The sequence below is a fragment of the Anabrus simplex genome, chromosome 8, assembly GCF_040414725.1.
Source record: "Anabrus simplex isolate iqAnaSimp1 chromosome 8, ASM4041472v1, whole genome shotgun sequence".
NCBI lineage: Eukaryota > Metazoa > Arthropoda > Insecta > Orthoptera > Tettigoniidae > Anabrus > Anabrus simplex.
The window spans coordinates 124,876,267-124,899,934 of NC_090272.1; the positions used below are offsets into that span (position 1 = coordinate 124,876,267).

Below are 23,668 nucleotides of genomic sequence, written 5' to 3' on the forward strand. Positions count from 1 at the left end.
GCTATACCAGAAGTGGTACAGCTGTGTCCAGATAGGCAACGGACGATCAAAATGGTTTGAAACAAAGAGAGGTGTCCAACAAGGAAGTGCCCTGTCACCACTCCTGTTGGTAATAGTAATGGGCGAGGTCATAAAATCTATCAAGAAAATGGGCAGTGAACCAAATGCCCTGGTATTTGTTGATGATGTGCTTTTATGGGGAGAGACAGGAGCTGAAGTTCAGGAGAAACTTAACGAATGGAACAATACATTCAAAAATTTTGGACTGAAGATGGGCAAAACAGACAGTGGAAATGACCATCAACAGGGAAGGAACAAGCTCAAATATATTTCTGGAAGGAGCAAAAATTGAATCAGCTTTCCACTTCAAGTACCTCAGAAGCACAACCTCGAAAGACAACACTGTTAGGCAGGAAATACTCAGCAGGACACAGAAAGCATCAAAACTCTACAGTAAAGTCAGAAATCTTCTCTGGGACTGCAAAATACCACAAAAAGTGAAAACAATCATGTACCACACTTACTTCATTCCAATCCTCACGTACGGTTTAGGCATGTACCCTACTAAACAAAGACCTCAGTAGAATCCAAGCAACTGAAATGAGATTCATTAGAACCATGAACCAAACTACCAGAAAATGCAAGATCAGAAATGAAGTGAATAGGAAAGTAGCTGGTATCGAGGGTTCTGTTACCAGTGTCATAAAGAAACACAGACTTCAGTGGTATGGGCACATAATGAGAATGAACAGGGAAAGACCTGCCAGAGAATATTTTGACCTTAATCACATAGGAAGAAGACCACAGGGAAGACCAAGAAAATGCTGGATAGAGACTGTAAGATCAGATGTGGAGGAGAGAGGGCAAAAATGGGAGGATGTACTGGAACAGAAGATGTATGAAGACAGGAGAAGGCGAGCACTTGTACACCACACCCGGGAAACTGGAGTTGGGAAATGATGATGATGATGATGATGATGAGTAATTACAATATTGGCTTATCAAGTTTGGGGAAGTGGGGTACACAATTATCTGGGCCCAGAGGTGTTGTAGTAGTTAAATTCTGCCATGATCATCACAGTAAGTGATTTTCCATTTCAGACCTTGAATCTGTGTACTCTTTCTCCTGGAGAATATGGAATACATGTGCACCCATTTTGTAGCTTTCACCACAATAAAATTAATATGTACAAAGTATTATATGAACCTCTGGCAGTATCAACTTCCCACTTTCCTTCACAATGTCTTCAGCTTGTACACAATCTTAATGCACTTTCTGTCTTTTACTCTCTTGCATATTCTTACTAAACAGTTCAAGAGATCTTTAACTAGCAGCATCATCATTAAGTACTTAACAAAAATTAATTTAACAGAACCAACAGTAGTTCAAGATCAGTTCTAGAGCAGGCTCTGTACTCACACTCAGGCTCTTGGAACTGGCATATGGTTTCTTAGAAAAGTATAATCTTTACCATATACACTGGCTGATGAAAAGACCACCATTCAAAGGTGGTTTCCATGTAGGGAGGTTTTATGAGCTAAGAAACATATATTCAAATATTTTACAGATAAAGGATTGAGATACAGTAAAAGATCATAAATGTCACTTCATGAGCTACTTTTCAATCCTATGTACATCTTCATTATAGACTGTTATTCCTTTCAGAGTTCAGTCTGCAAGCCTCTGTGTATTTACTAAATGCCTCCACAATCCACTATTTGTAACTAGCTCTGTAGCCTCGTTTAATTCCATACCTCCTTGTTCAAATCATTAGAAACTGAGTCTACTTTATCTCCTCATTCCGAGTACCTTCCTGCCATTGAACCCACCTGTTTGTACCAGCGATTTTTCTTGCTACTTTCATGTCTGTCACTTCTGTGGATATCATGAGTCCACCCATTTTCACTCTTGTACAGTAAAGTTGGTCTGAAAACAAACTGGTGTAAAGACAGTTTTGTCCAGGAACTGACTTCTTTCAACAGAATACTGTTGATTGCAACTGCAAGCTCACTGCTTTAGCTTTGCTGCATCTTGAGTCCAATCTCGCTTATTGTACTAGTTTTGTATTCCTAACCTGATATTCAGTCCTCTTATGTTTCTTACCTACTGACATCACTTTAGTCTTGGAAAAGCCAATTTTCATATCATACTCACTGCCCCCATTTTTAATTTCCAAGATATAAGACTGCAGGCTTTCATCATAGTCTGCCATTAAAACTATATTCTTGGCTTAGGTCAAACTGCTTACTACATTTCCACCTAACTGAATCCCTCCCTGCCTCTTCATAACTTACAGTAGATAAACCATATAAACTATGAACAACAAAGGTGGAAGATTATTAACCCCTGCAAATACCTTGAACCAAGAACTCATTCTGCCATCAATGACAGATTCCTGGTCCTGGATTGTTTTTAATAAGCTACCCTTACCGAGCTCGATAGCTGCAGTCGCTTAAGTGCGGCCAGTATCTAGTAATCGGGAGATAGTGGGTTCGAGCCCCACTGTCAGCAGCCCTGAAGATGGCTTTCTGTGGTTTCCCATTTTCACACCAGGCAAATGCCGGGGCTGTACCTTAATTAAGGCCACGGCCGCTTCCTTCCACTTCTCAGGCCTTTCCTATTGCATCGTCGCCATAAGACATATCTCTGTCGGTGCGACGTAAAGCAAATAGCAAACAAAACAAAAAAAATAATAATAAAGGCTACCCTTAATCCCCTAACTTCTCAGTACAGCTAACATCTTTTCCCTCGGTGCTTTGTCATATGCCTTCTCTAGATCTATGAAACATTAATACAACTGTGTATTCCTCTTGTAGCCTTTTCAGTTACCTTGTGCAATCTGATCCTGACAGCCCCTCTGTAGTCTGAAAACATATAGGCTTTTATCCAACTTACTCTCCACTATTGAGCACACCTTTCCTTCCAAAACGCCAGTGGACTCCTTGCCTGGTACACTGATAAATTATAAATACCTCCATAATTGTTGAAATCCTTTCTGTTCCTTTGCTTATTGATAGGTGCAATTACTGCTTTTGTTCTCATTCCATCCTAGTCTTTTTACTCTATGAAGCAATTTAATCCATGCCAGGCCTGATTTCATATGTTCCTGCTGCTGTATGACAGTGAAGTTCAGTTACCATCCTTTCCACTTACTCAAGCCTCATTTCAACCCTAAGTTTTAAAAACATGTTTTGATACCTGAACAGAAACTATTGAAGGATTATAAATATGTAATTTTTTTTTTTCCATAAGTAAGAAAATTTCCTTCAGTTTTTTTTTTTTTTTTTCTTTCTTTACGTTGCACCGACACAGATAGGTCTTATGGCGACGATGGGATAGGAAAGGCCTAGGAGTTGGTAGGAAGCGGCCGTGGCCTTAATTAAGGTACAGCCCCAGCATTTGCCTGGTGTGGAAATGGGAAACCACGGGAAACCATTTTCAGGGCTGCCAACAGTGGGATTCTAACCCACTATCTCTCGGATGCAAGCTCACAGCCGCGCGTCCGTAACGGCACGGCCAAGATGCCACTTAGCAGAGAAGACACTGGGAGAGCTATGACGTTAATCGAGAGTGGACAAAGCATTCATTATGCTGCTACTGTGATTGGTGCATCATTTGGAAGAGTTAAGCATGCTCCAAGATGATTCCGTGAACTCAGTACCTATCGGAGATGAGTGAATCGGACCGTCAGAGGTGTACAGCTGCCAGGGTGACAGATTCCTGGTCCTTCTTCAGGTCTTGCGAGATTGCCACACTACCACGGACCAGGCAAGAAATTGTCTCAAGGCAGTAAGAAATATCACTTTAACTGAGAGGACTGCAGGTCATTCTAAGGTCAAGAAGACTTGTCTGTGGGGAGCAGCTTACTTCCCAGCACCAAGCAGAGTGATTAGAAATTGCATGATACCAATATAGTTGGTCCGTTATTGGACATTATAAATTTTCCAGCTAACTCATTCGTCGTTGCCGGCGTTTCGGCTCATCAGTTGGTGAATAGCACACCTACCAAGACGTATGGCTAGTGCATACCATGGAGGCCATTGCATAAGCTACTTGGAGCCATCAGCAGTGCCGATGCACTATGAGAGACTTTGTCTCCTTTTCAAAAATAACGGATCAACTATATTAGTATTATAAATTTACTCATTTGGGACAAATATTTCAGGTTCCCAATGGAAATCAATTTCTATAAGATCTAGAATTTGCATGTCACTGCCAAAACGGTACTGTGGGCCAGTGGTCAGTGGTGCTCTTCACAGATGAGTTACGATTTTGTCTCCAGTCACCTGTTGGTAGAGAGAGAGAGAGACTGTGGTATTGCAGAGAAAAGACCTTTAGGAGGTGGCTCCATCATAGTTTGGGGTAGTATCAGCTTTGCCATGCAAACAGAACTTGTCATTATTGATGGAGGTGCTATGAATGCACACTGATACACTGATATGAGGAGATGGTAACAGAGCATGTAATCCCCTTTGCTCCATTTCTTGGTGATTACTTAACACTGATGCACGATAACGCCAGGCCCCATGTCGCTCATGTGTGGGGATTCCTTCACGACGTTGGGATACAAACCCTACACTGACCACCACATAGCTCAGAACTCAACTGCATATGCTTGCACATAATGTCTGAAATCAAAATCGTTATATCCTGAATGAAGTGAGACCAGCACTATTGGAAAAGTGGGTGCCCAACCCCCCAGGAAATGATCGAGGATCTAGTAGGTAGTATGCCGCAGAGTATGGAGTCATCGTCACCGGAGTGGAAACACACAATACCGGTGTGAGGAAAGGTTTCAGTGAGTGTTGGTGGTTATGATTATTGTTTTAAGAAGAAGTACAACAAGAGAATGTTCAGTTGCAAAATTGTGAATTAATATAAGCAGTCCCCCTTCAATTCTATTCAGTGAAATTTGTAACTTTTTAAAAAGTCATAAATTATTGTACCAAAACAACTTAATGCTGAACTTTGATGAATACAATGATGTGCACATGGCACAGTCATTGCAGTGTGTTATATTATCAATAGAAAACTTAATTTTAATTTTGTGGTAAATCATAATTTTTGAAAAATATGTCTGGTCTGGGGACTTAACAATATGATCTTGTAAGGGTAAAAATGAAATAAGTTATCGTGGGAAGTATTGGAACTTAACCATGAACTCAGAAAATAAACATATAATAAAAACTAGATAAAGGAGAAGAATGTAGTAGTAGTAGTAGTAGTAGTAGTAGTAGTATAGTCTTCTTCATAGTAATATACATACCTCTGTTGGTAACTATCTCTGGTAGACATATTTTGAATATTTCTTAAGTGCCCTTCTTGCATTAAATGCAATAATTTAATGTTGCTGTGAATATGTTTCAATTAAATGATAGTTTATAAAATATGCTGTTGAAACTACCAATTTTATACAATATTATTGGTGCTATTCTCCCCATTCTCACCCATATTTTTAATTATTGTTGGAAGAATGGCACACTACCAACAATTTGAATGTAATCCCACTTCCATAAACCCAGGTTTGAAACTCCTATCTGATTACTGTTCCATTTCTGTTCTCCCTGCCGTCTCTGAAGCACTACAGTAGAATGGTTAGTATATGTTCAAATACTGAAATTGTTTCGCTCCCACTCCCTTCTGGACCCACTGTAGTCTGGCTTCGAGAAGGGCCATATCACAGCAGCTGCCTTACTCAAAGTGACTAAGAACATCAGACAAGCAGTGGATGAAAGACAAGTGACTATACTCACACTTTTTGACTTCAGCGGAGCTTTTGACACAATAAATATACAGACATTGTTAAAAAATTTGAATCATTTTTCGGTACTGAGGCTTTAAATCTTTTCACTGCATGCCGTACAGATCATAAGAAACGTGTTATAGCTCATGGTATTACATCACACTGGAGACTCGGTGAAGGCAGGAACTGCACATGGTTCTGTCCTTTGTCCTCCTGTTTGCTCTTTATATTAATATCATCTCCTCTGTAATAAAATATAATATATATCATCTCTATTATGCCGATGACCTCCAAATTTACTGCCACGTAGATACCAAAAATATATTGAACATAATAAGAGATACAGTAAAACTTACCTTTAGCAGAACCTTTATGAACTGGAAAACTGTCCATATCGGAAAATTTTCTCAGTCCCGTGAATTATGATTTAATATTCATGTAAGTTTGCCTGTATTTAGTGGAACCTGTCTGACTTGGAAACAGAAGGAAATTTTGCGACTATAATGGAAAAATATGTAAATTTTCCTCCTAAGCATTTTCAGTACAGGTGTATTCCGAAAGGATTTGTGATGGCCGAATGAGCATTCTGCCAGGAAATGATCCTGGACGTCTGGTTGTGGTTTGGACATCCTTTATTGTAGGAATGCGGGGAAAGACCGAAACTTGAAGCAGGAACTTCAAGTTGCAGTTGCAGAACTTTGTGCTGTAGTTACAGTGATTATAAAAGTTTATTTATATTGTGTCAGAAGCATATATAAGTTTTAAATTATATATGAGGAAAGAACATAAACCTTTATGAGTTGTTGACTAACGGAACGCAGGAAGTTAGCAGGTTGGAAACACCACCTGCTTAATGACGCAGTGCAGTTTCCTAGGAAGGCCACAGATTTAGCGTGATTGCAGTTAGCAGTTGCAGAACTTTGTGCTGTAGTTACAGTGATTATAAAAGTTTATTTATATTGTGTCAGAAGCATATATAAGTTTTAAATTAAATATGAGGAAAGAACATAAAACATAATATAAATTCTTCAGTGACAAAGAGCCACATTAAACTACGTGAGCCCAAAACCTTGCGACATCAAGTGCATTTGGCTTCGCTTTAACCAGGTCTTCTGTTGTGCAATGGAATGGGTATGAACTACATTGCAGCAAATGGGCTGTGGTCTGCTCTTCTCCACATACACAAAAAGTACTGTCCACTTTGAAACCACATTTCTTCTGGTTGACCCTGCACCACGTAACACCAGAGCACAGTCTATTCAGTGCTCTCCAATTCACCCAATCTGTAACATGGCCAGGAGGGAGTTCCTCTTTTCGGGTCATCCATTGACTGATACTCGTATGTTGACTTCTGGCGCGCCATTCTTGAATTCTTGCTTGCTGCTCTGTTCCTTCAAGTGTTTCGGTTACTCTCAAGAAGCTTTTCCTAGACTTAAGGCGCTGGCGTGGTGGCTCATATCCAAACAAAGGGTGGGCTTCAGATGTCGTCGTCTCTCTTTTTTCTTTCTTGGCTGCCACTTCACGGCGGATATTGGGAGGTGCTATCCCTGCAAAGCAATACACTTTTTCCAAAGGTGTAGGTCTCAAACATCCAGTAATAATGCGGCAAGTCTCATTGAGTGCTACATTAACTGCTTTGGCATGGCAAGATTTGTACTACACCGGGCATGCGTATTCAGCTGCGGAATAGCAGAGCGAAAGGGCAGATGTCCTCACTGTGTGTGGTTGTGGTCCCCAAGATGTTCCATTTAGCTTCTGCACAATATTGTTTCTAGCACCCACTTTCTGCTTGATGTTCAAACAATGTTTTCTGTAGGCTAAGGCACAATCCAGAGTGACTCCGAGGTACTTCGGGGTAGGACAGTGTTGTAATGCTATGCCTTCCCAAGTGACCTTCAGAATTCAGGAAGCTTCTCTTGTTTAGATGGAAAACACAGGTTTGCGTCTTAGTTGGGTTTGGTGTTAGTTGATTCTTCTTGTAATAGCCAGCGAGAGTGTCTAGAGCTTTGGACAATGTTTGTTCAATCGTCTCAAAGTTATCCCCCTGAGAAGTGAGGACACAATCATCAGCATAGATGAAACTATTCATCCCAGCGGGAAGAGGCTGATCATTGGTGTAAATATTGAAAAGCATTGGTGCCAACACGCTTCCCTGAAGTAGTCCTTTCTTCTGTATCCTCCACCTGCTTCTTTTCCCCTGAAACTCAACGAAGAAACTTTGATTTTGAAGTAGGTTTCTAATAGCACAAGTCAGATGAAAGTCCTTTGTCACGCTGTATACCTTTTCTAGGAGAATTCGGTGATTAACAGTATCATATGCTGCCGAAAGATCTATAAATGCAGCTCCTATGATTTTCCGGCTTTCAAAACCATCTTCTATGCGTTCACTTAATTTTAACACTTGCGATGTGCAGCTTTTCCCACTCCTGAAACCAGCTTGCTGTGGAATCAGAAGTGGCTCGATTTTATCAGTCAACCTATTGAGGTTAAGTCTCTCCAGAATCTTAAAAAGATGACACAGTAAGGAGATTAGTCTGTAACTTATAGGGTGATTTTTATCTTTGCCTGGTTTTAGAATGGCTGTGACCCTAGCCATCCTCCACATTTTAGGTATCATGGAAGACTGAACACTGTTGTTCACAAGTTCTACCAACCAACACTTCACAGTAGGACCAAAGTTCTTAATTTGTTCCATTCGAAGGTCAGCAAGTCCTGCTGACTTCCCAGTTTTACACTTACTGAGAGCTAATTCCAGTTCAGTTAGTGTGAAATACTTAGATAACTCTTTGTTCTTATTCTTCCCTATTTTCATGGAAAGTTTTGGTTTTCCATTAAGAAAAAGCTGGTGTGCTATTTGATCTGCACTTATTGGCATGTGTTTTAGCTTGAGTAGGAACATTGCTCAAGTGTCTTAAAAGTCTCCAAGCTTCTTGACTGCTCGTACCCATATCAACTTCAGACATCAACTTCATCCACGTCTCCTTCTTTGCTTGGGAGATAGAGGAAAGAACACTTTGTGCTGTTTTACAATAGTTTGCTCACTAAATGGGTCTTCTTTGTGAAGCCTGCAGTAATCGTGCAGCAGAGCAGTTTTTTCACGAGTTATACCTTGAAGGTAGCATGTCCAGCAGCCTCTGGGAATTGATGCCCATGAACAGAATTTCACAATATCAATTAATTTGTCATAATCTTCGTATAGGAGAGACAGTTTTTATCCTCTCATCCAACATACTGGAAAACCTTTTGAATGTTATATCTCCATCTGAACCGAACTTTGTGTGGTCTTATGGATGAAGAGAGGTGACATATTAGTGGCCAGTGTTGTGTTCTTGGGATTGGTGAGCCCATTTCTTCAGAACATTGCTGCACAAATCAGTTGCTCACAAAGAGAAGATATGGGTTATACCCTCAGTGCCATCTTCCACTGCTGAAAGAGGAGGGAAGCTTACTGTCGTGAATAAGGGAAAGCTCCTGAGTTTCAGCCCATGAAATGACGATCTCTCCATTCTCATCTTCTTGAGCATATCCCCAAACGTGACTAAGGCTGTTAATGTCACCGATTACTATTGATTTTGTGTGTTTACCAAAATTTGCAGGTGGCGAGAAAGAAACTTTTCATGTGGAGGCTTGTACACAGATGTAATGGTCATGTTGCTTAGCTCCACGGTGATTATTTCGATGTAGTTATCTTCAGTATAATGAGTACTGCTGATCTGGAGACCGGGCTTTATAAAAGTGATGGAAGGAAAGAAATGCATGGTTTTACATTTTAAAACAAAAATTAAGATTTTAGAAGCTAGTGAGAAAGACAAATTGTATGTTAGCAGATTGTAGCAAAGTTTAAAATTGAAAAAATGCAAGTCTACAACATTCTTAAGAAAAAGGCAGAACTAAATGAAGAGTGGTTATTGGGAAACAGAGCAGTGAAACAAAAACTCAGTGTTACTGGGAATGAGGAAATAAACAAAATTATTTGGGAATGGTTTGTTAGTGCAAGAGCAAGAAATTTGCCCATATCAGGGACAATGCTACAACACCATCAACACCATGCAAGAGAAGTTGCAGAAAAGCTCAAAGCTCAGAAGGGAAGATTTTATTGTTTCCAGTGGGTGGCTGGAAATTTTTTAAAGAAGACCATCAGATAATGTTGAAGGAGGACTGTGGAGAGACTGGAGACAGCTGTTGAGGAAACACTGGCAGATTGGACTTCAACAATTGGCTCTCTTATTAAAGGCTATGAATCCCGGAACATAGCTATGACTTTTTTCCAAGTACTACCTAGCTAAACTTATCTCTGAAAAGGGAAAGATGCACAGCAGGGGAGCTTTCCAAAGAGAGATTGGCAGGTTTTTATGTGATTTTCTTTCTGGAGAACTTGAAAATCAGCAAAACACTGATGCTTTAAAAACATTGATTTAAAGAGTATACCTGTTAAATGGAGATCCAGTAAGAGGGCATGGATAGCATAACACCTAACGGAAGAATGGTTGGTGTAATTCAACTTGAGAATGAAGCAGCAAAACAGAAACGTCATTCTATTTCCCGTTAACGCTACGTGCAATACAGCTTTCTAACCTTAAACTTGTTTGGTTCCTTTCGAATATTTCTAGTGTAACTCAGCCAGTAGACCACGCCATCATTAATTGTTTTAAGATTAATTGCAGAAAACTGATAATGGCATTATTGTTTGCAAACATGGAATCAGCTGCCTTTGCCACCGAACTGTCGGAGTCTGTCTCTTTGCTCGATGCTGTAATTTAGATCGCAGAAGCAGTGAGAGGAGTGTTGCCAAATATGGTATATCAGTGCTTTCACAAAGCTAAGTTTGTCTCACACCCCGATGAATGAACCATAATAAACGAAAATACTCATGTGCTACAACAAATTCAACAGTGTAGTTATGGTAATGCCAGTGTAGAAGATTACACGACCATTGGTTTAGAACAGTGGTATTAAAACTTTTTGGTTGGTGTACCCCCAAAATCCAATTGTTTTACCTTGGTACTCCTGAAGTAGTAGTATATTACGATTATACCAGAAATAACAAACAATCGTTGTTGGATGCCAAATATTATTAACTATAATCATCATCCGCAGCTTATCCCGCTTGCTCACGGTCCCTGCACACACTGAGGCATGAAAGAGTTGTGGCCAGTGATTTAAGGTCACATGCCCTTCCTAACACCACGAGATTTTCAACTGAAAATCCCACCTCAGCAACACCAGGAATCAGTCATGGTTGTCGGGATGACAGACAAGCAGCTAAACTGCTACACCATCTTGTTTCCCAATTATAACAATAATGTATTGTACATATCATTGCTGGGCAAAGGAAATCTTGTAACTTCTTTGGAGTAAAGTTTACAGAAGAAACCAAAACCAAGCGGTCAGCAATGGCCAGAGAACTGTTCTTGGCATTTTCATTACTTAACAATAGCTTAATTATTCAACCATTGGAGTCTTCCAGTCCCCTTCTCAGGCAACATAGCAAGCCTTCACAAGACAGTTGGAGAAAGTTTTCTTATGAGTGGAATTATGAGATTTTCATCAACTAGCAACAACGTATGTATACACGAGTATAATTATTAATGCAGCAATTACTATTGTACTATATACATTGCTACTGAAAAAAAATTGAAGTGAATAAGTGAATTTTGAAACAAAACAAAAAAATACAGCATAAGTAAGCATTTTTACACACCTAGTCAGTGGGAGGTACGAACTGACATATATTTTAGAGTGAATAGTTCTGAAAGGGGACTTTGTGTAGTGGTAGACAAAACCACTAAATCAAAACAAGATTTTATTAAAAATGAGCCGGCTTAACTCATTTTTGAACTGCTCACTGAAAACGGTTAGAAGCTACTATAAATTTGCGTACCTCTTGAGATGACTCCGCGTACCACGCTTTGAATACCACTGATCTAGAAGTTGAGTCAGAGGCGGCATTAGAAAACATCGAAGAGTTCATCACCCAACGCCTCCCAGGGAAGAAAACAGAAATTGATGGCAAATGATGATGAGAACAAGGTCTCTGAAGAAGAAGGTTTATATAATGTGAAACCGACATGCCCTACCATTCTCACTCAACATCATCTAGATCAGGGCCATCCAGCCATTGCGCTCCGAGAGCGCGCTCGGGGAGCACTGGGCAGTCAGACTAGCGCTCCTTCCCCTACCACCACTACAGTATGGCAGTGAGGAGACCTGAGACGGACGATGTTCGGACCGCGCTGACCAGATACATACGTACAGTCGTGCGTCCGACGGCTTTTGTGGGTTTGTTAACATAATATTGATAGGGCTGTTTTGCCGTAAAAATATACCGCATCTACAAATCGAAAGGTACTCTGACGTATGCAATATGCAGGAAACGAAATCAAGTGCTAAGTAAAGAATACAGTAATGTGATTTATTCAAAACTGAAATTTGAACATATCTGAGAGGAAAATTCAACAACGTTTTACCAATATGAACAGATAGTACAGACATTGAGTGACTTTTGGTCAGTCGTTTTTACGAGCTTTTACTTTTGGAGCAAACAATCATCTCCAAATTGAGTAGGCCTACAATATTTCTGGACACAGCTATTCTTAAACAATTGCGCAAGTTTCTATCGCTTATCGTTGCACGATGTTTACTTTTGTTAAGCTTAAGAACCGAAAAGAAATGCTTACAAATGTACGTTGAGCCGAACATTGACAGAACTTTACATGCATGTTTATACAAAAGGGGATATTCTTCTTGCGGAAAACCGCTGTAAAATTCTTCTAAACTTCGTGACATTAGAAAGCGGTCTTTAAGACGAACATTGCACTGCAGTTCAAGCAACTCTAATTGAAATAGCTGTGGAGCACTGTCTGCACTAAGAGAAAATGGTCGAACAAATACATCTAACACTGCGTGGAGTTCTGTAATCTGAAAATCTCTTTTCAAACTCTTCTTGTAATTGGAGAATTACCTGCAAATACTCATCAAAGTCGACACCTTATTTTACTGTTTCAAGCAATGGAAAATGTCCTGTGTTCCTTGCACGCAACTGGTTTTACCACAAAATTAATTTTCTTTTGAACGCTTGAATTTTTTCCACCAAATCGAAGATAATGTGCTTTTCGCCCTGAAGCAAAGTGTTCAAAGTATTCAGATGGGCAGTAAAGTCATTTAAAGGGGCCAAGTCCGCCACCCACTTAGGATCACGCAAAAGAACCTCGGGCCACCCTTTCATGTCATGAAAGGGTATCTATTGCATTCCGCAAGCAAAAAACTCGATGAAGCACTTCGCGTTGCTCAGCCATCTTACTTCTGCATGGTACGGGATATCCGGATACTCCGCTTCCATGTCATCCAAGAACTCTGATTTTTTTTTTCTTTTCCTACTTGCTTTACGTCGCACCGACACAGATAGGTCATATGGCGACGATGGGACAAGAAAGGCCCAGGAATGGGAAGGAAGCGGCCGTGGCCTTAATTAAGGTACAACCCCAGCATTTACCTGGTGTGAAAATGGGAAACCGCGAGAAACCATCTTCAGGGCTGCCGACAGTGGGGTTCGAACCCACTATCTCGCGATTGCGAGCTCACAGCTGCGTGACCTAACCGCACGGCCAACTCGCCCGGTACTCTTTGAATTGACGGTGCGTGAGTCCATGGGAGTGAAGAAAATTTACCATTTGCACAACTGTTCCCATTACGTCTTTAAGCTTGACGACTTTTGCACAGATTGCCTCCTGGTGTATAAAGCACTGGATCGCCGCCATTAGGGTACTACCGCTCTCAGCCATGTTTAATTTTACATAGCTGAGGAACCCCGTGCGTAGACCATGTAAAGCAGGAGCTCCATCCGTCGTTACACTTGTCAACCGCTCCCATTTTAATCCCATTGACTCAAAAACACCCTCCACTGCTTGGAAAATATCGAAACCGGTAGTGGTGTCTTTGAGAGCTACCAAGTCTAGGAAATCCTCGGTAACCCGAAGATCGTCATCCACCCCTCGAATGAAAATAACGAGCTGAGCTTTGTCCGGAATGTCAGTTGATTCGTCGAGGGCGATGGAAAAGGATACAAAATTTGCTGCCTTCTCCATATCGTCTATTCTGCGAGCCACAGTTTGAGGAGAAAAAGAGATTTTATCAAATTTCTCAACTAGCTCCATAGGACAAATACATGCCACCACATCCATTAGGCACTCCTTGATTACATTCCCTTCCGTGAAGGGTTTCCCAGCTTTGGCAGTTCGCAGCGAACATTTGTAGCTTGTTCGTAAAATGGGTCCACCAACTCACTCACCTCAATCACCTGTCAGACAAAAATACGGCAAGTCACAATTTTAGTATTCTTCAGATAATTCAATCATTTCTTCATTCCTGTTTGTAAACAAGCATTTAAAAATTAAAACAATAATATTTACAGAACAGTGCTGCTTGAAATTTTCTTTCAATTCTTCCAGCTTCGATTGGTGACTGGCGTCTGTCAAATCACCGTAATCATCCTTATGGTTGGCACTGTATTGCTGTTCTGAATTGTGCTTTTTTAACACATTAAATCTCGGTGGCACACTAAAAATTTGGCATGTCCTTTATAAGCTGTACAGAAAAATGAAATTTCCCATTCTGTTTTAAAGGCTGCTGCTTCACCACTCCTTTTTTTGGTTTGATGTTCAGTCATGACAACTGCGAAACTGATTTAGTTATTTAGTTACACGCTGTCAACAAAGCGCATTGGACTAGACTACAGTGACACTATATGTATAGTCACTGTAGACTAGACTACGACTGATGGATCGACTGCTCTCTTCAGCGGGGCGGGCAGGTTGCTCGCTCAGCCAGCCAAGCTTCTCCCACCACTACCTTCCCCAAAGCGCTTGGAGCACTGGCTTGGAGCGTGGCCAGAGCGCTAGCGCTCGGGGAGCGCTGTTTGGATGGCCTTGATCTAGATATTATAATTGTATGTAATAATAATTTTCCTAATATACCACTAATGATATAATAGTTCTTTAAATTTTGGGCTAAACAAAAGAAAGTGTTATAGTGTTTTTGTTCTTTGATATTTGTGTGTCTAAGAAGAATTATGAAAGAGAAATAAGTATAATCCACCAGATTGCTCATAACAATGGATACTTCAGAAAATTTATTAATAGAATTATAAATGAACTGAAATAAGTAGGACTTTAAAAATTGCTGATGAAGAGAATGTATTATGTTTCTGAAACATGTTTGATGAATAAATGGTTTTCAATGATAAAAGTGTATTGACTAGGAGGATTCAAGCATATACAATTTTAAATAGTTTTTAACATCCTTAGACAAGCAAATACAGGAACAAATACTACAAATATCTGTTATGGTTAAGTTTATCAATAGCGAAAAATGATGCAGAATTGTTCAACATTATTTGCCGTGCCTGCATTTTAATTGAGAATCGTGCTACCAGGGATAGTTGTGTCCAGCACACAATTCTGATTACTGGAAGAAGTAAATGACAGTACCGTACAGTATTACTATTAGTTTTATTTCTATAAAACTTGTAATGTGTATTAAATAACTGTATGTACTGTACTACTGTGTAGTATGAGGAAGTTCTAAGCGAGAACAGATATATGTTAGTACTGATGAACTAGTCTATTTAAGTGTAATCATGTATATGAATTTAATCATATACATTTATTGCTGGATTTTCTAACGGAGGTATGTACTTATTTATGATTTTTAATTTTTTCACCACCTTTGTGAACCGGAATCCTGCATACAGGAAGAAAAAAAAAGAAATCTGGTCCCTTGGGTTTCCTCTGAGGACAGGTTTTACTGTATTAACATCGACCTTCAGCAACTGGGTGTGTATGCCAGAGAAGACTCTCTTGTCCTCAGCTATAAAACAACTCAAACCATTATAATAGGTTCTCAGAAATTATTAATGCCATGTATAAAAATCATACTATTCCTTCATACTAATTAAATGCAACCATAATCCCATTCAGTAAAGAACCTAAGTATGACCCTGACTGAAACTCTTGACTGGTCTGCAGATCTAAGAAATGCAGTACATGTAGTAAAATGTATGCAACACTACACCCTCTCAGGTGACATAAAGACATTTTACTCAAGACAAAGAAAAGACTTCTCCAAACCTTGATACTACCAATAGTTGATTATTGCAAAATTGTCCTCGTTGATGCAACTTGTGAACAAACTATTTAACCGCAACAATGATAGTTAAACTCGGGTCTTCAGTTTGCTTTTAGCTTGAGTTACGATGCTTAAATAGCTCCTAGCTACACAACTCTTTTCTGCATGAAATGCAGCAGACGACGGAAATTTTATATACTTACATTGACATATCAAACTCTGAATGAAAAATCTCCTGAAATACACTTCTTCAAAATTTAATTTCTTTTCCTTATTCCATAATTGCTATAATTCCTATCAACCACTTTTCTGTGAACAATAGATCCTTTGTTGTGGCTGGGCCATGACTTTGGAATTCACTTCCAGCTGCAGAGATTACCTGCTGAATACCACTGACTGTTTCGTGTGACTGGTGATACATGTATGATAGGTTGTGTGAGTGTAGTAGGTAGGCTAGTAACATCATTTTTACTATACAACTGAAGCATTCTGTTAATTCTTATAAGTAATATTAGGTTGTTCTCATTTTATTGTTATAGTGTTTGGGTGTGGCGAGCCCATCATAACAATAGCCTGAATGGCTAAAGCAGATATAGTGCCTCGGAAAAGGTGGGGGCGTCCCCTGCTAAAAGCAACGCTCAGCTCTTTGGGTGCTGGGGGAACTGTGAGAAATGGGCCACCAGCACCAAACTACATCAAGATTGCGACAGTAAATGTCCTGACACTGAAGTGAAAGGCAGAACTGGTTGACTTCATGAAAGAAAAAGATATAGCCATACTTGGACTGTGTGAGAACAAGAAGAGGGGTACGGGAGAGATTCCTCTGAAAGAAGGATACAGGCTGTATTACAGCGAAGGTCCTGAGGCAAAAAATGGAGTGGCCATTAATTTAGAAAATAAATCCCAGAATATGTGGAATATACAAAATGCATCAGCGATAGGAGGGTGGTGATGTGACTCCAGTTCGAAAATGGCATGAAAGATCTGTTTCCGTTGCATACCCCACAAACGGGTTGCATAGATGAGCATCTAGAGGACTTTTTAGAGGAAGTGCTATTGATGGGAGATCTAAATGCACAAGTTGGAATAGAAAGACAAGGATAGGAAGATGTTGTAGGGCTCTTCGGATATGGAAATGTAAATCCAGAAGGCAAGTTGTTGGTGGATTTTTGCATGAGGAACCAAATGATTGTTGGAAACACCTTGTTTAGGGAGAAGAACAGTCAGAAGATTACAAGGTATGGTTGAGGATACAGACGAACAAAGACCATGATTGATTATATAATCATAGAGAAAGAACACCGGAAGAACCTTTCAGATATTACAGCCATGCCTGAAGAAGCCTTTGGTGGAGATCATAGAGTTGTGATAGGAAGATTGAAAGTGGGAAAGATTGAAAAGAAAAAAAAAAACATTAAGAAGAGAGAAAAGAATTAAAGTATGGAAGTCGAAGGAGAAAAGCATACAAGAAGAATTTCAAAGGGAAGTTATACCCTTGGTACCCAGGATGGAGATGGGGAATGTTGAAGATGAATGGAAAAGATTTAAGGAAGCACTGGTTGGATGTGCAGAAAAGGTATGTGGTAGAACATCAGGAAATGTGAAAGACAAAGAGACACATTGGTGGAAGGAGAGGGTAAAGATTAAAGTGAAGAAAAAGAAAATGGGGTGGAAAGCATGGAAAACATCTAATACTGAAGAAAGTAGAAGAAAAAATGTGGAGGCAAAGAATTTGACCAAAAAAGTAGTGGATGAAGAAAAGAGGAAACGCTGGGCCTTATTCACACAGAAATTGAGAGATGATATGCAGGGCAGCAGGAAATTACTGTATGGTATTTTAAGAAACAAAAAGAGAGATCAAGTAAACACCAGATTTGTGAAGAATGAAGGCGCCATAATATTAACAAAGCCAGAAGAAATAAGAAATAGATGGAGAGAGTATTTTCAGAAGTTGCTAAACATGAGATCTAATGATGGTCATTCGATGGATGACGAGAAAAGGCAATTAGTTGATGAAATGGATAAAGAAATTACAATGAATGAAATTGAAATGGCAGTAAGAAAGATGAAGAATGGAAAAACTGCTGGAATAGATGAAATTTCAGTGTAGATGATAAAGGCAGCTGGAGCTGTAGGCCTGCAGTGGACATATCTACTTCTCAGGATTGTCTAGGAGAATAAGGAGGTCCCTGAGGATTAGCAAAAAGGAATAATCATCCCAATTTTCAAGAAAGGCCATAAGAAAGTATTGAAGAACTACAGGGGAATTACTCTGATATCCCATGTTGCTAAGATAATGGAGAGGATACTGGAAAGTAGGATAAGGTTGAGGGTTGAAAATCAGATACAGGAAAATCAGTTTGGTTTCTGAAGTGGAAGGTCAACAATAGAGCCCATTTTCATTATGAGACAACTAATGGAAAAGCAATGGGAGTATGGGAATGATATAGTGATGACATTCATTGACATTGAAAAGCCATATGACAGTGTGCCCAAGACTAACATTTGGGAAAGTCTGATGCAAAAAGGAATTGGACTGGGATTAATAAACATGGTCATGGCAATGTATAAGGAATATTGTAGTTGCATGCAAACACATGTTGGCAGGACAAGTTGGTTCAAAATCACTAGTGGGCTGAGACAGGGAAGTGTTCTGTCGCCAATCCTGTTTACAATAGTAATGGATGACATCATGAGAACAGCAAAATGCAAAATATGGAGGAAGAGAAATGAACATCATGATATTTGCAGATGATATTGTGATTTAGGGAGAAGAGGACATGAATGTTCAAGAACAGTTGGATGTGGTCAATGGGAAGATCGAAGAATGGGGATTGAAAATTCACTATGTGGTCAAATGTATCCGGACACCCCCAAAAACATACGTTTTTCATCTTAGGTGCATTGTGCTGCCACCTACTGCTAGGTACTCCATAGCAGCGACCTCAGTAGTCATTAGACATCACGAGAGAGCAGAATGGGGCGCTCCGCGGAACTCACGGACTTCGAACGTGGTCAGGTGATTGGGTGTTACTTGTGTCAGAAGTCTGTATGCAAGATTTCCACACTCCTAAACATCCTTAGGTCCACTGTTTCTGATGTGATAGTGAAGTGGAAACATGAAGAGACACATACAGCACAAAAACGTACAGGCCGACCTCGTCTGTTGACTGACAGAGACCACCAACAGTTGAAGAGGGTCGTCAGGTGTAATAGGCAGCCATCTATCCAGACACACAGGAATTCCAAACGGCATCAGGATCCACTCCTAGTACTATGACAGTTTGGTGGGAGGTGAGAAAACTTAGATTTCATGGTCGAGCGGCTGCCCATAAGCCACACATCACGCAGCTCATTGCCAAACAATGCTTCGCTTGTGTAAGGAGCGTAAACATTGGACGATTGAACAGTGGAAAAACGTTGTGTGGAGTGACGAATCGCGGTACACAATGTGGCGATCCGATGGCAGGGTGTGGGTATGGCGAATGCCCAGTGAACATCATCTGCCAGCATGTATAGTGCCAACAGTAAAATTCGGAGGCGGTGGTGTTATGGTGTGGCCGTGCTTTTCATGGAGGGGGCATGGACCCCTTGTTGTTTTGCATGGCACTATCACAGCACAGGCCTACATTTATGTTTTAAGCACCTTCTTGTTTTCCACTGTTGATGAGCACTTCGGGGATGGCGATTGCGTCTTTCAACACGATCGAGCACCTGTTCATAATGCACTGCCTGTGGCGGAGTAGTTCTACGATAATAACATCCCTGTAATGGACTGGCTTGCACAGAGTCCCAATCTGAATCCTATAGAACACCTTTGGGATGTTTTGGAATGCCGACTTCGTGCCAGGCCTCACTGACCGACATCGCTACCTCTTCTCAGTGCAGCGCTCCTTGAAGAATGGGGTGCCATTCCCCAAGCAACCTTCCAGCACCTGATTGAACGTATGCCTGCGAGAGTGGAAGCTGTCATCAAGGCTAAGGGTGGGCCAACACCATACTGAATTCCAGCATTAAAGATGGAGGGTGCCATGAGCTTGTACGTCATGTTCAGCCAGGTGTCCGGATACTTTTGATCACATAGTGTAAGTGTGGAAAAGAGTAAAACTCTTGTTTGACTAGAGGGGAGAAAGAAGGGAAAGGTCAGATTAGACTTGCAGACAAGCTCCTGGAAGTAGTGGAGCTGTTCAAATACCTATGGAGTGAATTAATGGAGAATGCTCAACTGGATGCTGGGATTAGTAAGAGGATTCAAGCTGGAAGCTGTTTCTATCATAGTGTAAGAAACATGTTATGGGACAAAGATGTGCCAATGGAAGCAAAGGAAACTATGTACAAGATATTTTACGTACCCATAACAACTTACACAGCAGAAACTTGGACAATGACAAAGAAGGATGAGAGTCAAATACAGGCAGCCAAAATGTTCTTGAGGAGTATGATACAGAAGAGTATAAGAGACAAAATAAGGAATGAGAAAATCCGGGAAAAAATTAATGATAGAATAGAGAAGAGCCGACTAAGTTGGTTCGGGCACATAAAGCGAATGAGTGATGAAATAATGCGAAAAAAGGTGATGGAAATGCAAATGCAAGGAAGGAGAGGCCATGGACAACCACGATTGAGATGGAAGGACACAATCCAATGCAGTATTATAGAAGGAAACCTGGACTGGGACACAATGTTGGAGGAGGAGTTGTGGAAAGACCGAAGAAAGTAGGGAGGTACCATATTTCCCCTATCTGGCTACAGCTGGATAAAAGGAAATGATGATGATGATAAAGTAATATTAACATCGCTGTGAATTGCCATACTTTTTCCCCCTTACATTATTATGTATTGTGTTCTGTTTATATATTGGTGTATGTTTTTGGTTTGTATTTTAGTTGTTTTTCATTATGACTTATTATTTTTCTCTTCTTGTTACTTTTATGCTTAAAATTTATTTTGTTTGTTGAGCATTACTTTTTTCTTCATTATATGTTCTCCAAATCTTTTATTTAGCTTAGTAATCTTTGATTTTATAATAGAATAATAAAATTTATTTTATTATTCTGCAATTTATATGCTTTAAGTTAAAGTTTAAGGAGGGCCACCAGCCCTAACGTTGCCACTGCTAAAGACACAAACAAATAAATAGTCTTGTGGCTATGATTATGATACCAGCAGTCACATAAAACGTCCTTCCATTTTTCCTGTCCTTCAGCTACCTAGTGAGAGAGGGTTTATGTTTATTCCACTTTTGAAATAACATTTTTTTTTTTAAATTTAGGTATACAAAGCAACCGCTGATATTGAAGCTGCCAAGATGATGTATAATTCATATTCAGAAGTTCCCGAGAATGGTGTATGTCCATGGGCCAAATGGAGGGACATAGTATTAGCTAAGAAACAACCTAGAAAAATGATTGTTCAAGCTAACACTGTTTTGAAAGGTATGTAGATATAATTTTGTATAAGAGGTAACACTTGCCATATGTCTTGTGATGCCCAGTAGAAACAAAACTGAATGAATGGAAACCTGCAACCTGTTTTCCAGTCAATGACCGGGTCAGGGATGGGATGAATGAAGCCCCCAACTTGTGGCGAGGTTAGGAATTGTGCCGGCTGCCAAGGCCTGTCACACTTCTCTGGGGCAATGATTAATGACTGACAGTTTCATAAGTCCATTTGCATTTATTTAATTTCATCTATTCTCACAGTATTCATCACTTTAATAAATTAACTGCCTGTTTCGTTTAGCCATGGCAGCTTCTCTCATTGCCTGGATATTCTTTTTGGTTTGATTTCTGCGTGCTCTTATATTTACCAAGCCAGAAAATATTATTTCCATCTGCCTATTATTTTGGCTGGTGTTATTATTACTCTTTTCTCTTTCACATATCTGGAGTGTTTTATAATTTTATATAACAGATTTTTTCATTGCCTTGAACATTTCTAATTTCCAAAGTGAACAGTTTCCAGCTCTTCTCCTTTTCTTTAGTAACCTGTTCTTTCATATTCTCTTTTTCAATGTACAGTACATCCTAATTTCTTCAGTCTTGAATGCATTCCATTCACTCCACAGTTTCTCCTTTTCCTTAACCTTTTTCTTTTGTCATTACACCATAGTTTCTTTTTCTTTCATTCTTCTCCTGATGTACCACATACTTTTTCTAGGTTGATGTCGAAGTTTTATTCTTGCTGGGCGAGCAGTGTAACAGGAAATGAACATGTTAAGAAGCAAATGGTAAATTCTTTCCCTTCAACTTACCAACCACTGCTTGATGATCACCACCTAAAGTTTCCTCAGTTGTAACAGCTATAATATTTCTCTCTCTCTACTGGTTTAACGTTGCAGTAACACTTGGAAGGTTTTCGGTAATGCAAGGAAAGGAAATATAGGTTTGGGAAGGTAGTGGCCATGGCCTTAGTTAAGGTACAGCCCCAGCATTTGCCTGGTGTGAAGATGGGAAACCACGAAAAACCATCTTCAGTGCTGCCAACTGTGGGATTCGAACCCACTATCTTCCAAATGCAAACTCACAGCTATGCGACCCTAACCACATGGCCATCTCGCTCGGTCATAATTTTTTTGCCACGCTTTTTTTCCCCAGTAGTATGTAAACAAGAAGCCAGTCTCATTGTGCTGCTTCTGAATCAGAGGTCCCAGTTTCAATTCCTGGCCAGTTCAAGATTTTTAATTCTGGACTGAAGACTGGAACAGAATTTACTCAGCCTTGCGAGACCAATCGAGAAGCTCCCAGATATATGGCAGCGGACCCAGTCGCGAAAGTCCAAGCAATACGGTTGATATAGTCATGCTGACCCTGTGACACTGATATCTGCGGGCCATACAGTCATCTTAGCAGGCCAAGACTCATAATGAATGGGCTGTTGCACATCTGGTTTTGTTTGTTTATAAACGATAAGATTTTACTGTACTTCGTTAAGAAGAAAGACATACTTCCCAGTGTTGACTTAGTTAAATGTAATTTCAAAGCTTTTCAGTCTGTCAAACGTACAAGTTCACACATAATGTAACACTAAAATGTACCTGTAAAAAATACACACTATTAAAACAAAGAATGACATGTTTTGTTGTAAAAGAACATCCTCAGATTCGATTCATGTTCTGTAGCAGACACAGTTGCGGAAGATAACGGACGACAGCAACTAAGATAAGTACTTACTGGAAAATTTTCAGAATTTACTAAACTGACAGTAGAGGACTAATTCATTCATTATTTGTACACATTTTTTCATAACATCACACCAGTTCATAATCATTGACTAGTTTACACAGCATAAACAATATTGTACATATATGCATATGGTTTAAAATGATTTGATAGAATCTGAGGATGTTCTTTTGGAATAAAACATGCCATTCTTCGTTTAATAGTATGTATTTTTTTACAGGTATGTTATAGTGTTATATATTATATTTGAACTTGCGTGTTTGACAGACTGAAAAGCTTTTAAGTTACAAATAATATTTTAGTTCTGCTATCCTCCAGTCTACCTGGTAATCTTCTGTCTTTCTTCTTGAACCACATGTTTCCTAAAATTTAACAGTTCTTCTTTGGTTGTTTTTCTCAGAGGTCTTAAAGAAGTCACTTTCCCTCCTCTCCTTAAAAACTGTTGATTGTATTGTTATTTATTCATAAACATTTTATTTTGTTCCTCAGCACATTCATCAGAGTCAGAATGTAATAGGTTCATTGAGGGAATTATACACATTCAGTGGGTCAGAGAAATCTGGAGTGAGTAAAGGGAAACAAGACCTACTTCAGCTCTTGGGGCTTCTGTGAATAAAATCA

At 39.8% G+C, this 23,668-nt stretch overlaps 1 protein-coding gene across 3 annotated transcripts in view; it reads left to right on the forward strand.

Moving 5' to 3' along the window:
* Positions 1-23,668, forward strand: part of DppIII (dipeptidyl peptidase 3) — a 200,010-nt gene that overhangs the window by 174,405 nt on the left and 1,937 nt on the right. For all 3 annotated transcript variants that reach the window (XM_068228838.1, XM_067152443.2, XM_068228837.1), the window contains exon 14: positions 21,139-21,301. In XM_068228838.1, the coding sequence (XP_068084939.1) occupies positions 21,139-21,301 (163 nt within the window). The remainder of the gene's footprint in view (positions 1-21,138; positions 21,302-23,668) is intronic.